The 17,267-nt window shown below is 35.0% G+C and overlaps 2 protein-coding genes across 3 annotated transcripts; one reads left to right on the top strand and one right to left on the bottom strand.

The window, feature by feature from the left end:
* The first annotated feature begins 12,038 nt into the window (after positions 1–12,038).
* Positions 12,039–14,629, top strand: LOC106388607 (xyloglucan 6-xylosyltransferase 2). The gene is made up of 2 exons (XM_013828714.3): positions 12,039–13,480; positions 14,062–14,629. The coding sequence occupies exons 1-2, from the start codon at positions 12,461–12,463 to the stop codon at positions 14,437–14,439; spliced, it is 1,398 nt and encodes a 465-aa protein (XP_013684168.1). The 5' UTR covers positions 12,039–12,460; the 3' UTR covers positions 14,440–14,629.
* A 559-nt stretch (positions 14,630–15,188) lies between these two features.
* On the bottom strand, positions 15,189–17,267 carry LOC106438700 (glutathione S-transferase F2). 2 transcript variants are annotated; one of them, XM_048751074.1, is made up of 4 exons: positions 17,013–17,267; positions 16,611–16,659; positions 16,064–16,509; positions 15,189–15,362 (listed from the first exon to the last, which is right to left on the bottom strand). In XM_048751074.1, the coding sequence occupies exons 1-3, from the start codon at positions 17,160–17,162 to the stop codon at positions 16,067–16,069; spliced, it is 642 nt and encodes a 213-aa protein (XP_048607031.1). In that variant the 5' UTR covers positions 17,163–17,267; the 3' UTR covers positions 15,189–15,362; positions 16,064–16,066. The 2 variants fall into 2 exon arrangements, with proteins under 2 accessions (XP_048607031.1, XP_013735404.2); XM_013879950.3 differs by lacking the exon at positions 15,189–15,362 and having other exon boundaries at positions 15,869–16,509.

Raw genomic sequence — 17,267 nt, 5'->3', positions numbered from 1 at the left:
GCATATTTCTATCCCTAGAAAGTACTTTAGCTCACCCAAATCTTTAATATCAAAAGTAGACTTAAGAAAGACTTTGGTTGAGATAATACCTTCCTTGTCACTTCCTGTGATGATAATATCATCTACATAAATAAGAATCACCACAATTCCTTGCTTGCTTGTGAGTGTGAAGAGTGTATGATCAGCTTCTGACTTTACAAACCCTCTTCCATTGAGAGTTGTACTCAGTTTGTGGTACCAAGCCCTTGGTGACTGTTTTAACCCATATATTGCTTTCTTCAACCTTAGGACATTCCCTGGCTTGACCATGTCTTCCATACCCGGAGGTGGCCTCATGTAAACCTCATCCTCCAGCTCTCCTTGAAGAAAAGCATTTTTGACATCCATCTGCCATAAATCCCATTCCAAGTTCACTGCCAATGAGAGTAGAATTCTTATGGTGTGGAGTTTAGCTACTGGTGCAAATGTATCCAGATAGTCTTCTCCATAGACTTGGGTGTATCCTCTTGCAACTAGCCTTGTTTTCTTTCTTTCTGGTTTCCCATTGGCAAGGTACTTGATGGTGAAGAGTAGACGGCTTGTAACAGCTTTCTTTCCTTTGGGGAGCTCAGTTTCATACCAAGTATCATTCTTGATCATGGCACCAACTTCATCCCCAACTGACGCTCTCCACTCTTCATGCTTCATGGCTTCTTCATAAGTCTTTGGTACATACTCTTGATCTAGGTTGCTGATGAAGACTACATGCTCTTCAGATAGTCTCGCAAAAGAACATGTTGCTTGGATAGGATGAGCTACTGCATTGTTGTTGAAGTATACTTTGGTGTCCATCCACTGAGATGGTTTCTTCACCCTTGTACTCCTCCTTAATGGTTGAACTTCTTGTTGCATTCCATCTTGATCATTAACAACTTCTTCTTGGATAGCTTCTTCTTGGATAGCTTCCTCGTGGATAGCTTCGTCATGGATATCTTCTTCAGGGATAGCTTCCTCATGGATAACTTGCAAATTAGGTTGGTTTCCCCCCTCATGATCAGGATGGACTGCTTCTTCAATTGATGTAGCTTCATCCACAACTGGAGGTATATGTGAAGTGCTCGGTACGCCACTTGTTTGAGGCTGGCTGATGCCTAGGTTTTCCAGAATGATTCTCAAGTTGTTTGCCCTATCTGAAGATCCTTGTGAGAGATCCTGAAGGCTTTCCCAACTCTTCTCATCATAGTATCCCTTTGATTCCACAAACTTAACATCCCTTGAGACCATAACTCTTCTTGATTCAGGTATGTAGCACTTGTACCCCTTCTGCGCATGAGTATATCCTATGAACATGCCTTTGACACTCTTGGCTTCAAGCTTGTTTCTCTGTTCCCCTGGTATCAAGACATAGCACACACACCCAAAAACACGCAAGTGATCAATTGGAGGTTTTATTTTGTTTAATACCTGAAAGGGAGAGTTATCTTGGAGGACTTTGGTGGGGATCCTGTTGATCAAATAACATGCTGAGACCACAGCATCTCCCCAGAACCTCTTTGGAACATTGGTATGGAACATCATGCTCCTTGCAACCTCCATAAGATGGCGATTCTTCCTTTCAGCAACTCCATTTTGTTGTGGTGTGTATGGGCAACTTGTTTGATGGATTATGCCATGATTTGCTAAGTGATGTTTGAAAGCAGTGCTTGTATATTCTCCGCCATTATCAGACCTAAAAATTTTGATCTTGGAATTGAAATGGTTAGATACATAGTTTTGGAAGTTAATAAAAGCTTCTAAAACTCTATCTTTAGTTTGAATCAAGGTGAGCCATGTATATTTTGATTTTTCATCTATGAATGTAACAAAATATTTATGGTTCTCCCTAGACATACAAGGTGCTGTCCAAACATCAGAGTGCACAAGATCAAAGCAATTTTCATAAATAGTCTTAGAATTAGGGAAAACAGATCTCTGATGTTTACCAAGAATACAAGCCTCACAACTTCCACTCTTTAAAGATAGATTAGGTAACATCAGTCCTAAGGCACGATAATGAGGATGACCTAATCTAGCATGCCATAAAACATCACTAGCTAACACAGAAGCAGAATTGAAAGCACAAGATAAATTTGAAAGCTTGGTGTTTTCAAGCAAGTAAAGCTCTCCCTTGCTCACACCCTTTCCCAGCATCTTCCTGGTCTTAATATCCTGAAAGCACACATCATTAGGACTGAAAATAACATTGCAATTTAGATCATTGGTTGCTCTCTTAACAGATAATAAGTTGGATGTGAAAGTAGGCATATAAAAAGCTTGAGACTCCTTATCAAACAGTTTCAAGTTTCCTACTCCTTCAATTGGAATTCTATCACCATTAGCAATCACTACACTCCCTAGAGCAGGTTTAACATCACTAATCAGTCTAGCATCCCTAATCATATGATGAGAAGCTCCCGAATCGATGATCAAAGGTCTAGTAGTATGTGAAGCACTGTGAATAGAATTTAAAGCATTGACACTGATGTTACCAGAGTTTGCATTGATAGCTTTGATAAGGGCTTCAATGTCTGACTTGCGGATGAAGGCATCATCAGGGGATGGCTGGGACATGGCATGGGATGTGGATCCACCAGTGTGGGTGGTTGAGATCATAGCTCTTCCATCTTCTCCTATGCGCATGGAGCCTGGTACTGTGGTTTCATGAGCTCTTGCTTCATGTGCTTTGGCCTGGTTGTATCTGTTGGTTGAAGCAGGTCTGAGGTGAGGATGGAGGATCCAACAATTGGTTTTGGAGTGGCCTAGATTCTTGCAGTGCTCACAAGTCACAGACTTGTCTCCTCCTCTTCTTGGTTTGAAGTGTGCTTTGTTGACTGAAGCACTCTCCATCTTCTCAGCTTTGTTTGCCATAGACAGTTCCCCTTTTCCACCAAAGAGACCATCTGAGCCTAGCTCCTTCCGAAGTTGAGCACACACATCATCATAGCTTGGAAGCTCTTTAGCTCTCAATATGTGTTTAAGTACATCATTGAAGCTTGGGTTGAGTGTGAGAAGCAATCCAAAGACCTTGTCTTGCTCACGCCTCTCTTCTAGTGTACTAGGATCAGTGGTACTTGGTCTCAGCATCTCAAGTTCAGACCACAGCTGGCTGTACTTCCCAAGGTGCTTGGTGAAGTCCATCTCCTCTTGCTGTAAGTTGTTGATTGCCCTCTTAACCTCAAAAATTCTGGTGAGGTTTGAAGTGTTGCCATATACCTTGTGTAAGGTATCCCATAGCTTCTTTGCAGTCTCACAATGTGAGTAAGACTCCATGATAGGAGTATCAAGTGAGCCTTGCAAGATAGACAGCACCATGAGATCCTCCTGACCCCATTTGCCTTCATCTACCACTACAACCTCCTTGCCATCTTCTCCTTGGGTGATTTGTCTTGGGGCCTCACTTGTGGTGATGTGCTCCCATAGACCTCTTCCTCCAAGAGCTGTCCTGGTCAATCTCGACCAGGTAATGTAGTTAGGACCTTTCAGGATGACTGGAATCCTAACTAGCTTGTGCTGCTCCATCTTTGCTTGCTATTGTCTAGCGGGTAAAAAATAAAAAATTTGCCAAGGAGAAATTTGAATTTCTGAGGCTAGGCAAGAGAGAAAACAAGGGAAGCCAAGATATGTTCTCTAGAAATGAAGAAAGTAAACCAAACAAGTGAAAGAGTAAGGTGAATAGAGTAAATTTGCGGAAGCAGTTTGGTGTTCAAGAGCTTGGATGCTCTGATACCATGTTAGAAATTGAAGAACATAGTGAAGAACAAGAGAGAGAGAGATGTTTAATCTAGAAAGTAGAGAGAGATAGAGTAAATAAGGAGAATCTTATTTGCTTAATTGATTTGCTTATGGGAACATCCCATATATATAAGGGTTACAAGTATGGCAAATGGTAGATGAGATATGATAAACTAATAATCCATTGTCTTGAGACTTTAATCCACCATACATGCTTGTCCCTTGTAGTGGCATCTCCATTGTCTTGAGACCTTAACCCACCATGCATGCTTGTCCCTTGTAGTGGCATCTCCATTGTCTTGAGACCTTAACCAACCATGCATGCTTGTCCCTTGTAGTGGTATCTCCATTGTCTTGAGACCTTAACCAACCATCTTGTTTCTTATTGCTTCATCTTCACACATAACCCTTATAAAGATGACATATCATAGACGGAAAATCCTCATGAAGAGACAAAACTATAGCCAAAATCTGAAACTTGTTGTCCAACTAACGCACCAAGTGACCCACTTGAACCGTAACTGACCACAAGCTAAGAACACAAAGCTGCTGAGATTATTTGAGAAGAGTGAGGAACGCAACATGCCACTATCACCGACCACTATTCGATCCGAGAAGTGCAGAGCAATGACCAGAGCAAAAGACGGAGCAATAGCGAACCGGAGTAGCTCAAGCACCAACCCGCTACCACCGGGGAACACGGAGAGGCGGACCGACGCCTCCGCCACCAAGAAGCCCCACACGCTGCAACCACCAGAGAACACATCAGCAACACCACAAAGAAAGCAAAGAGAATAACCTACCAAAATCCGGCGAAGCAAGAGCCCCAACTCCACACGACAACTCGCATGACACACATACACAACATCGAAGACGAGCACTACAAGAAAACCCTATATGCTTTCAGTCTTCGTTTTTGAGATCTAATACATCACTATTTTGTTATGGGCCCTAAATAACTTGTGGTGATTGATTCAAAAGGATCGACTAAACATATCAAATATTGCAAAGTTAGGTGGTCTATTGCGGTGAGGACAAAACCCTATATGCTTTCGGTCTTCGTTTTTGAGATTTAAGTAGTACATCACTATTTTGTTACGGGCCCTGATGTCCAAACATGTTTTAGAATCTTATGTTTTCTTTGATTTTACACAAGCCCAATTGTAAAATATAATAGATTTTAATATGTGCGCACGCACTAATGTATTTTTTTGAAAAATATGTTGTTATTTTATACGTCACTATAATGTATCATATATGTGTCATCATATAATCGTATTTTATACGTATCATTATATAAGTAATCATATAATTTAATAGTATTTTATACCTATCATCATATAAATAATCATATATATTATATTTTTAAAACTTAATGTCAAATATAAAAACCATAATTTAAGTTGGTATTTAAAATTGGGTTTTGTATTGTATTTTTCTTATATATATTGAAACATTTTTTTTAATAATGGTTATTGGAAAATATTTTAGTAAAATTTATTTTTTAAACATATGTATATTTTTGAATCAATTTTTGATATAAATCAATTTTAAATTATTATTTTGATTTGAAATATGTATATAAAGTTTAAAATTTTGTTTTATGATTATTTTAAACAAAAGATATTTTAAGGTAACTAGGTGTTTTGCCCGCACATGCGGACTTAATCATTTTAAAAATATTTATTAATTTATTTTTTATTAATTAAAAAATCAACATGATAACTTATTATTTATATTTTCAAAAAAATAAATCAAACATAAAATTATATATATATATATATATGACGAAAAATTTAATTAAAATATATATGTTTATTATTGTGAAAAAATTTTAAAAGAAAACATTCACATATTAGAAATATTTTCAAAAAACATCTTTATACAAATTTAGTTGATTAATATTTAATTTTGAATTGTTTATATGTTATTTTCCTAACTTTTATAATTGAAAAAAAAATTAAGATAACAACACAATTTATAAGAATTATCTTATTTAAAAAAAAATCTAATATTATAAATAAAATTTCGTTTTTAATTATGTAATTAATTATATATAAAATTCATTAAGGGTAACATTGAATTTAACCACTTAATTTATTTTAAATTGTTTTATATCCTACTTTTAAATTTTATAATTGAAAATATATTTTAAGATAACAACAAAATACATAGGAATTATCTTTAAAAAATATTATTAATAAAAATTCGTTTTTGATTATATAATAAATTATATATAAAATTCATTAAGGGTAGTATAGATATTAACCGTTCTAACTTTCAACGTGAGAGCTCCGTTGTTAAAATTTACTTCGCAAATAATATTATAGATTAGATTGGACTATTTTCGTATATTTTAAAGTTGGCCTAAATAGATAATTTTTCATAATATAATGGACTTCCAATTTTTCTTAATAGCATAAGCCCATTATTTTTTGGGGAATTTGCCAAAACTAACCCATAACTTGATTTTAACCCCAAATCTATACCCAAACTTGAATCAAATGCAAAACTAACATAAAAGCCTTGTGAAATTACAATTCAGCCTCTTGTGACCAAACAAAAAAACAGAAGCCATTTTTACGAATATAGCCTCAGTAAGTCGTCTGAGTCGTCTGAGATGTTGGAAGTAGTCTGGACGACTTACAAGTAAGTCGTCTGGTACCAGTTTATCTTAAAAATAGTTTATAAATTTTGTAAAAAATATTTTGATGAGTGAAAAATAAAAATCTTGTAATTATAAACAGTTTTAAGTGATATAAATTAAGATATGATAAAATTGATTTGTTTTCAAGATAGATGAGTGGAAATAGTGAATCATGATATTCTTTAGTTTAGGGGTTTGGCAAACATATGTTGTAGTATTGTATGTATTCTCAGGGTTAGATTTGGAAAAGCTGAAATGCTTTTTTCAAAAATTAATTTCCACCTATATTTATTTATTTCTGTGTATAGTAAACACTTTTCAAGTTTGATTTGATTTTATGAAGTGTTTAATTAGATAATTAAGTTTAGGGGTTATGTTTAGGATGTGGACGACTTATATTTCAGTCTTCTGGTGAATAATTTTACTCAGACGACTTATATTTCAGTCGTCCAAATATTCCCGCCTAAAATTTTAAGAAAAAATATTTTCCCGCTTAAATAATTTAAACCAAATGACTTACTTGTAAGTCGTCTAGGAAGTCTTCTATTTTAGTTTCCAGCTAAAAATATTAAAGTCTTCTGGGTGACTTACAAGTAAGTCGTCTAGGAAGTCGCCTGAATCAAAAATATTTAACCTAATTGGATTTCTTGTCTCCCTATATAAAGAAAAAATTACACATTCTCTTTCATTCTCTCAAATGGCTGCAACAAAAATGTAATGTTCATCATTTTAAAACTCTTCAACCTCTCTCTAATCTCTTTGAACTTATAAACACTAAGCTTTATATCAATTTATTGTTTTTGTCTCATGTCTTTTTCACTAATTTATCTTGTTTTTGCATGTTTTTAATCAGATGGTTCTCATCTTCCACTCATTTAAAGGTAAATCTATCAATTTTAGATATGTATTTTTGTGTGTTTTATAATGGTAGATTTATCTAATCTTCCACTAATTTTCTCTGTTTTAAGCCATTTGAACGTTTTTGGATATGCAGATTTTTCAGATCTGGATTTGGATATGCAGGTTTTTCAGATGTGGAAGACGTATGGTACAACTTACGTGTTAGTCGTCTAAAATAGAATGCGCTAGACGACTTCCAGGAAGTCTTCCAGGCGACTTCCAGGAGGTCGTCTGGACTTCCTGAAAGTCATCTGACGGAGTCTTCTCCCATGTCTCTCCATTTCATAACAGATCTGACCGTTTTGGTAAGTTTTTATGTCTGTTTTTTCTTCATTTGGTAACTTTATATTGTATAAAGTTCTTACTTTTTTTTTCAAACTAAAACTCTTCAAACCCACTCTAATCTCTTTGACTTGAAAACACCAAACTTTATATGAATTTTTCAGTTTTGTCTCATGCCTTTCTCACTAATCTATCTTTTTTGGAGGTTTTTAATCAGATGGCTCTCATCTTCCACTCATTTAAAGGTAGATTTATTAATTTTAGATATGTATTTTTGTGTGTTCTATAAAGGTAGATTTATCTAATCTTTCACTCATTTCTCTGTTTTTAAGCCATTTGAACGATTTTTGATATGAAGGTTTTTCAGATATACAGGTTTTTCAGATCTAGAAGACTTCTGGGACTACTTACCTGTTAGTCGTCTAAAATACAATGCGCTAGACGACTTTCAAGAAGTCTTCCATACGACTTTCAGGAAGTCTTCCAGACGACTTCCAGGAAGTCTTCTTTCATATCAAGTGGAGTTCAACCTTGTCTTTGTAGATGAAAGATCTATAATAGTTTTGTTTGTGGTTTGTTTTGTGATTTGTATGTCTACTCTTTTATTTGTAAATTTTTTGTAAAATTAGTATAATGTTTCCCAAGATGTAATATATGTGCTAACTATGTGTTTACACATTTACAAATCAATAAAATAATATACTTCAATAGCTTTTTTCTTATCTTTGGATCTCCCATATGCAATAATAAACTTCAACGACCTTCTTCCCATCTTAGTAAACAAGAATGTTGGTAGCCTCATATTGATATAACATTTTAAGAAGCATTTTTACCCTTCTTCCAACTCATAACAATAATCATCATTGATGTCTATAACAATAATACTTAAGAGATGGAAACAAACAATAGTAACTAGTCAAATCATATCACATTTTTTACAAGTTTGTGTTGAAAAACTTAGTCAAATTTAGTAAAACTTAGTTACCCAAAACGTTTTAGTACCATGTTTCACACTTGCCCTGATCTTCCATTGACAACCACTAACACGACATGTTGCCATAAAGAGAGTTTTCGTTGACTTGTATATTCCAACATCCATCTTTCAACAACCATTCTTCGTACATTGCATGTAACTGACACATCATCTGAAAAAGTCAAAATAAAACACATTAGCAAACATAGAACAAAGAAAACGAAAGTTTATTAAAGATCGACGCAGATCACTTCAATCTGAGTCTTCCAGACGACTAAAATATAAGTCGTCTGGTCAACGCAGAGGTTATTTTTGCAATTGACTTTGAAATCTGTTATCTGAGACGACTGAAAAATAAGCCGTCTACTTTTGTTTGGTTAAAAAAAAACTCCAAAAAGGCTAGACGACTTACATTTCAGTCGTCATAGCTTAGTTTTGCATTTGACTGAATTATTTCAAAAGTTTGACTTTTCTGGACGACTTACATTTCAGTCATCTGGTGAAAAATTGAAATATCAATATTTTATTAAAACTCGACGACTTACAATTAAGTCATCATAGGTTAGTTTTGCAATTGAAAAAAAACTTCAATATTTAATTATATATAGACGACTTACAATTCAGTCGTCCGTCCGACGACTTACATGTAAGTCGTCCAGGATTTACGAGGTTTGACCAGAATCTCGGAATAAAATTATGGACGACTTACATGTAAGTCGTCGGGCGGACGACTTAATTGTAAGTTGTCTGGGTATAATTAACTATTGAAGTTTATTTTTCAATGGCAAAACTAACCTACGACGACTTACATGTAAGTCGTCGAATTTTAATAAAATATTGATATTTCAATTTTCTACCAGACGACTGAAAAATAAGTCGTCCAGGAAAGTCAAAATTCCGACAAAATCCAGTCAAATGCAAAACTAACCTATGACGATTTACATGTAAGTTGCCTAGGTTCTTTGGAGATTTTTTTGTAACCAAACAAAAGCAGACGACTTAACTTTCAGTCGTCTCAGAAAACATATTTCATAGTCAATTGCAAAAATAACCTCTGCATTGACCAGACGACTTCCAGGTAAGTCGTCTTTCTACAGCCAGACGACTTACCTGGGAAGTCGTCTGGACGAACAGATCTGGAAAAAAAACTCGATTTCATACCTTAAATTGGTGAGATAACTTCCTTAGCACACATAAGGCTTCTCCAAGCACACATAATCTCAAACGAAAGTGATCCACCCATAATCGTTAGCTTCTATGACTCTATGAACCATAAAAAATGTAGAATCAAAATCTTGGGTTTTTTAGCTGAATGTGGAGAGAAAGTAAGAGAGATGTTGTGTTTAGTTCATAAGAATGGAAAAAGAAGAAGGGTAAATCGATTTTGGGAGTATTAAGAGCTTCAAATTGGTTGTTCATGGTGGTTGGGGTATTGATGACAATGACAATTTTGTAATTACTTGAAGATGACGAGGGTGAGAGAGTAAAAATGTCATTTTCGAAAAAAAAAAAAATTGATGACATTTTCGTGAATTATATGAACTTGTGGGGTGAATAGGGCAAAACTAATTTCCAAAAAGAAAGGAGATTAGTTTTGTGTTTAACTTTGAGTTCTAGATCAATTTTGCAAAAAGCCATTATTATTTTTCTTAATATACAGTTATCCATGTTTCCAAACAACATTATACTCCTTTTGTATATTACTATACATGTTTCTAAATAATTCTCAAATGTATTTCAGTTTTAATAATATAGATGTTGAAGCATAATGTATGAATGTTAAAATCTGATTGGGCCAAGGTGTAACACTATGTAAGAATAAAATTCAGCAAACCCAATTTGTATATGTATTATTATGTATACAATTTGATTTTCATTATATATAAAAAAAATTATTTGGTAATGACTTTATTTTTAATAGATTTTATTTAAGAATTTTATATTTCTTTGTTATATTGAACAATAATTTCTTTCAATATTAATTAACAATATCTTTATATATTTGTGAAACACTTTTAAAATATTTACATACATGTTTATATGCACATTGAAGTGAGTACCTATATAACTAAATATTCACCGTAAGCAGTGGAGGATCTATAAATAATTGTTGTCCGGAACAGAACTATAAAACACTGTAATATATTTATAATTTTGAATTTTCAACCATTGCATTATAAAAATTCAGTACAAAAATACACTAATTTTAAAATTTTATGGTGGGCAGCAGCTGCCCCCTTACCCATGTTGTAGTTCCGCCACTGACCGTAAGTGATGATTCTAATTCAGATGTAATATAGAATATTATTATTTTTAATTCTTCATTCACCATTAACCTAATTGTAACGAAATGATTTGTCTTTATAATTTTCTTTTGTTTTTCTTAACAATTATCTAGATTTGATTTTATTATAAATTCGTTTAGAAATTATAATATGAAGCTATTGGTTGACATCAGGATTGTCTAAAATTTTGATAACATGAAACCAAACAAATACTAATTGACTTTGGTTTATCACCAGAAAACCAAAAATCCTCAACCATTTTAACCAAACAAACAAAAATAAATATGAATTTAGAAATTAGTTATATATAAGAAGATATTAAAACCCGAAAAACCAACCCAAAACCGAACTAATATCCAAAATAAACAGACATAATATTTTAACATCTTAAAAATAACAAAATTAATAACTTCATCCTGCGCAAGGCGAGGGTTACTTCCTAGTTGACTTTTATAACATAAACCTTTTTGGTGTAAATGAAAAAAACAATTCCTAAAACAGGAGAATAAATAAAGTAAAAAAAGAAGTACAGTAAACTTTAACTAGTAATTAAACATAAGATTGGACAAAATATCTATAAATTTTGGTTCGATTCATTATCTATTTTGACTCAAATAAAAAAAATCTAAATTTCCATAATTCTATGAAGTAAAGCAAATATTAATATGTAATATCTATAAAAAATGAGATAAATCACAAATACTAATATTTTTAAGAAGGATAACTAATCCGATCGGTTATATATATATATATATATAAATAATCATATAAATATAATATGTAAATATAATATTTTATATAAGTTTTATAATATTATATTTATTATATTAGTTATTATAATTTTAAAAAGTAAAGAAATTTTTATTTTTGTAATAAAAATTGTTATTTATCTTAATTTTAGGATTATTTATTTATTAATTTTAATTTTATTTGTACTAATCGAATCGGATATATGTTAAAAATACAAAAAGAAATTCTAGAAATTCTAGACACAGAATATTCGAATAGCTATGGATCGAATATAACCGAATAGTCGGTTATTCAAACAAAATGGATTAGATGGCGAATACCTCGAGAAACTCATATATTTGATCCGCGCCCAGCCCTCTCTAGCCCTTTTTTGGTCAACCCCTGTTTAACCATATCCAACATGTTGAATTCGTTTTTCCTATTTATGTTCCCTTTTGTTTTCAACCTTTTTTCTATTTATAAGAAAAAAACTACAGTATTTCTGTTGCACGAAAAAAGAACTACAGTATTAACGAGTTGACTTTTCAACGCGCTCCGATATCTAGATCCATGTTGCATCAACGGTCAGGACCATATATAGCACAAGTCACATACCCTGATATATCGCCACGTGTGACAAACACTACACTAGCACACAACCACAACCGACACAACCGAGTAAAAAACCAGACAACTTAAAGTTACTAACAGTAGTACTGTCCGAACGCAAACTCTTGTAGTAGCTTTGACAAGTAACAGTGTCCGAAAAAATATTAATCAAATTCGAATCTTTCATTAATGGAAAAACTCAGATCTTCTCTTGACCTCAATTAGATAATAATAAACAGAGAGATTCTCTCTCTCTACCAAGAAGAAGAAGAAGATTGGATAAAGATGATCGAGAGATGTTTAGGAGCTTACCGGTGCCGGAGAATCCAAAGAGCTTTACGCCACTTAAAGGTAACGGTTCTCTGCCTCGTTCTCACCGTTGTCGTCCTACGTGGCACAATCGGCGCCGGTAAGTTCGGTACACCGGAGCAAGACCTGGACGAGATCCGTCAGCATTTCCAAACATCTCGTAAACGAGCTGAGCCTCACCGTGTTCTGGAAGAAATACAAACCGGAGGCGGCGGCGGAGGAGGAGGAGATTCCGTCGACGGTGGCGGCGGCGGGAGCAATAACTACGAGACGTTTGACATCAACAAGATATTCGTCGACGAAGGAGAAGAAGAGAAACCCGACCCGAATAAACCGTACACTCTCGGACCCAAGATATCCGATTGGGACGAGCAAAGATCCGACTGGCTATCCAAGAACCCTAGCTTCCCCAACTTCATCGGACCAAACAAGCCACGTGTCCTCTTGGTGACCGGTTCTGCTCCAAAGCCGTGTGAGAATCCTGTGGGAGACCATTACCTCTTGAAGTCGATCAAGAACAAGATCGATTACTGTAGGCTTCACGGGATCGAGATCTTCTACAACATGGCTCTGCTCGATGCTGAGATGGCTGGGTTTTGGGCGAAGCTGCCGTTGATTAGGAAGCTTTTGCTGTCTCACCCTGAGATTGAGTTTCTGTGGTGGATGGATAGTGATGCGATGTTTACGGACATGGCGTTTGAGCTTCCGTGGGAGAGGTATAAGGATTATAACTTGGTGATGCATGGATGGAATGAGATGGTTTATGATGACAAGAATTGGATTGGGTTGAATACTGGGAGTTTCTTGCTTAGGAATAATCAGTGGGCGCTTGATTTGCTTGACACTTGGGCTCCTATGGGTCCTAAAGGGAAGATCCGTGAGGAAGCGGGTAAGGTTTTGACCCGTGAGCTTAAGGGTAGGCCGGTTTTCGAAGCTGATGATCAGTCTGCTATGGTTTATCTGTTGGCTACTCAGCGAGACACTTGGGGTAATAAGGTAAGAGCAGAAATTTGATTTGAGATACATATTACCTTAGTTGTTCAACCAATAAAAATCTACAGCATCTCTTGATTACATAAAGATCGGTTTTTCGCTCATAAAATTGCAATGTGAGTTGCATCTTGTTGGTTTATAGCGTCTCTTGATCATATCAGTATGAGTTTTTTCACTTACAAGTCACTATGTGAGTTGCATATTCTCATAGGAATTGGATTTGTATTCGCAAATGATAATGTGAGTTGCATATTGTCAGTTTATGACGTTTGTTCATCACAAGAAGTTTTAATTTATCATCCAAATCACAATGTGAGTTGCATCTTGTGGTTTTATAACGTCTCTGATCACATAGGCATTGTAATTTGTATCCACAAATTACAATGTGAGTTGCATTTTGTTATGTTTATAATTTGTTTCATCATAAAGTTTTAATTTATCACTGCATATCACAATGTGAGTTGCATCTTGTTATGTTTATAACGTTTCTTCATCACATATTTATCATCACAGATCACAATGCGAGTTGCATCTTGTTATGGTTTTACTTTATTCTTATTTGAGCTGCTGCATTGTTGTTATAGGTATACCTAGAAAATGGGTACTATCTTCACGGTTACTGGGGAATACTTGTGGACCGATACGAAGAAATGATAGAAAACTACCACCCGGGTCTAGGTGACCACCGGTGGCCATTGGTGACTCACTTTGTCGGTTGCAAACCATGCGGGAAGTTTGGGGACTACCCGGTTGAACGGTGTCTAAAACAGATGGACAGAGCCTTTAACTTTGGGGATAACCAGATTCTGCAAATATATGGTTTCACTCATAAATCTTTGGCTAGTCGCAAAGTAAAGAGAGTGAGGAACGAGACTAGCAATCCGCTGGAGATGAAAGACGAGCTCGGGTTGCTTCACCCGGCGTTTAAGGCTGTAAAGGTACAACAAACCAACCAAGTTTGAATACTCGGATCTGCGGCGTTTAGGAATTTGTGTTCTGTTTCTAGCTATATTCATGTCTTTGCTTGTTGTTGTAAGATGGGTGAAAGCAAAAGTATTGTGCATAGACATCAGTTTGTTTTCTCTTTTTTTTTTTCTTTTTTTTTAATCCATATTTCAGAAATCAATAATAATCAATGTTAATTGAAGAACATTTTTAACCTGCTTTCAAATGTATCTACCATCTAACAACTAAATAATTGATTCTTTCAGTATACAAGATGTCAAAAGCATATTGGATACATCAGTAGAGTACTGACTTACTATGGTTTGGGAATTTATAGCATCATTTGGGTCTCTTTAGTTCTACCTTCAGCGTATCAAAATGTGAATACAGAAAAAATTAATTAGAAAATTTTCAATAAATTTGGCATATTTTTTTAAAAAATCTAACCTAAATTTTTAATATAGTTTATAAGATTTAATTCTAAAATTTGAGATCCCACAAAGGCACAAAGCATGGAGACTTTTAAGGATAAGAACGTTCAAAGTCTTAGCTTAGCTTCTTTGCTGAGAAAATAAGGTAGAAAGTAAAAACACTTGCAAAGACTAATCAAACTGTGCATAAAAAAAAGACTAATCAAACTCAAACTGGAAGTCTTTGTATGATGTATAATATTCTCAGTAATAACTCTGCAGTTAAGACATTGCAACCTTCGTATTAATTAAGTAACCAATATTTTTTATTATAAAAGAGCTTGAAGATTAGACAGATAATTTTTGATTGAACAAAGATCTCTCAAGAACACACACATGACTGAGAATAAAAACAGAGAAAAAAACAGAGTACTGAGGAATTGGGCAATGAAGCAGCCACTTATTTACTCTTAGCATTATTACTGTAACTGAAGCAGAACTATTTTGTTTTCTTTTTAGTTTTTAGAAATGTCTCACTGAAGGATCTTCTGGGAAGCTGGCTGGCCTCTTGGTGATCTCAGCCACCCACTCGTTAACACGTGGACGCTCGGTGAAGAGCTTCTTGGTGGGTGTGTTAAGCAAGTATTGAATAGCAGGAATGTGGTGAAGATCGGTCAAAGTAAAGCCAAGTACTTGAACTCCTAAAGCCGTGCCTCGTAGACGTTAAGGACCTTGGCTAACTTAGCCTCCTCTTCGGCGACAACGGCTTGGTCTGTGGTCAAGCCTTTCAGCCGATTTTAATGTAGTTTATAAAATTTGAGTCTAAAATTTCAGATCCCACAAAGGCACAAAACATGGAGACTGTTAAGTATAAGAACGTTCAAAGTCTTAGCTTAGCTCCTTTAAAAATAAGGTAGACACTAAGAACTTGCAAAGACTAATCAAACTAAAATTAAAAGTCTTTGTATAATGTATAATATTCTCAGTAATAACTCTGCAGTTAAGACATTGCAGTTAAGACATTGCAACCTTTGTATTAATTAACTAACCTTTTTATTATAAAAGAGCTTAAAGATTAGATAGATAGTTTTTGATTCAACAAAGATCTCTCAAGAACACACACACACATAACTGAGAAAGAAAAACAGATTAATGAGAAATTGGGCAGTGAAGCAGCCACTTATTTAGTCTGAGCATTATTACTGTTACTGAAGCAGAGCCTTTTAGAAATTCCTCACTGAAGGATCTTCTGTGAAGCTGGCCTCTTGGTGATCTCAGCCACCCACTTGTTGACATGTGGACGCTCGGTGAAAAGCTTCTTGGTGGGAGTTTCAAGCAAGTATTGAACCGCAGGAATGTGGTGAAGATCGGTCAAAGTAAAAGTGTCACCAGCCAAATACTTGAACTCCTTGAGCCGAGCCTCGTATACATCAAGGACCTTGGCTAACTTAGCCTCTTCTTCGGCAACAACGGCTTGGTCTGTGGTCAAGCCATAGATGAGCTTAAATACATGTTCCCAAGCAAGCTTTGAAGCCAGTGGGTCGAACTGGTGAGCTTCTACTTGCATTCCCATGGCCATGATTGCATAGTGGGCCAGGTTCTTGGAGTCGGGCTGGAGAAGGTTAGTTCCTTGGCCTTCGTATCGGTGAGCTATGTACTGAGTGATAGCTCTTGACTCTACACAAAGGAACCAAATCATGTTAGTGAATGTTTCTTCTTCCTACGCACATATAATTTTCAAATCAGATTAAGACTGAAGATCACGAAAACGTTCATACCGAAGATTTTGAGGTCTCCATCTTCAAAGGCCGGAACTTTACCAAAAGGCTGCAATATAAATAAAATGCAAAACATTCAAGATTTAGACCAGATTCATCAAAGTGTTGGTCTTGACATCTTGTACTCTTTCTTGTCTTACAACAACATATATATGTATTCCTTTTATATGTTGTTAAGGTTCTTTCACACAAATTAATAAAATCATTAAATTTTCTATTATATCCCTAATTAGTACACTATTTGATTTATATATTTTTGTTAATTGATGAGCCCGAAGATAGGATTAAAAGTGAAAAAAACATCAAATATTTGCACTGAAAATATAAAATGACATTTATAATGAAGCAAAATTTAAATTCTACAGCTACAATTAAAATGAAACCGATGAAGTATATACTTACGTTGTGGGATAGGAAAGACTCTTTCTTGTGCTCACCGTCCTTGAGGTCGACATGAACGAGCTCAAAGTCGAGGTTTTTCTCGTGGAGGGTGAGGAGGACTCTTCTGGTGGAAATGGAAGCAGCGTGTCCGAAAACTTTGATACCTGCCATTGATACAAAGAAACTCTTTTAAGAGATGTGATGTTTGATGTTTGAAGGTGAATGTGATGAAATAAGACACAAGTGGTGATGGTATTTATACAAGTAAAAAACAGA

Source organism: Brassica napus, chromosome C3, assembly GCF_020379485.1.
Source record: "Brassica napus cultivar Da-Ae chromosome C3, Da-Ae, whole genome shotgun sequence".
In the NCBI taxonomy this organism is placed as follows: domain Eukaryota; kingdom Viridiplantae; phylum Streptophyta; class Magnoliopsida; order Brassicales; family Brassicaceae; genus Brassica; species Brassica napus.
Note: the sequence above shows the minus strand (reverse complement) of the source record. Positions and strands in the feature narration are given on the sequence as shown.

What these genes read in the sequence shown, in the direction of transcription:
- LOC106438700 (XM_048751074.1), bottom strand. Translation starts at nt 17,162, where the DNA reads ATGGCAGGTATCAAAGTTTTCGGACACGCTGCTTCCATTTCCACCAGA. An exon ending in AGTCTTTCCTATCCCACAAC is followed by an intron (nt 16,660 to 17,012) that starts GTAAGTATATAC and finishes TTTATATTGCAG; the next exon opens with CCTTTTGGTAAAGTTCCGGC. An exon ending in TGGAGACCTCAAAATCTTCG is followed by an intron (nt 16,510 to 16,610) that starts GTATGAACGTTT and finishes TCCTTTGTGTAG; the next exon opens with AGTCAAGAGCTATCACTCAG.
- LOC106388607 (XM_013828714.3), top strand. Translation starts at nt 12,461, where the DNA reads ATGATCGAGAGATGTTTAGGAGCTTACCGGTGCCGGAGAATCCAAAGA. An exon ending in GAGACACTTGGGGTAATAAG is followed by an intron (nt 13,481 to 14,061) that starts GTAAGAGCAGAA and finishes TTGTTGTTATAG; the next exon opens with GTATACCTAGAAAATGGGTA.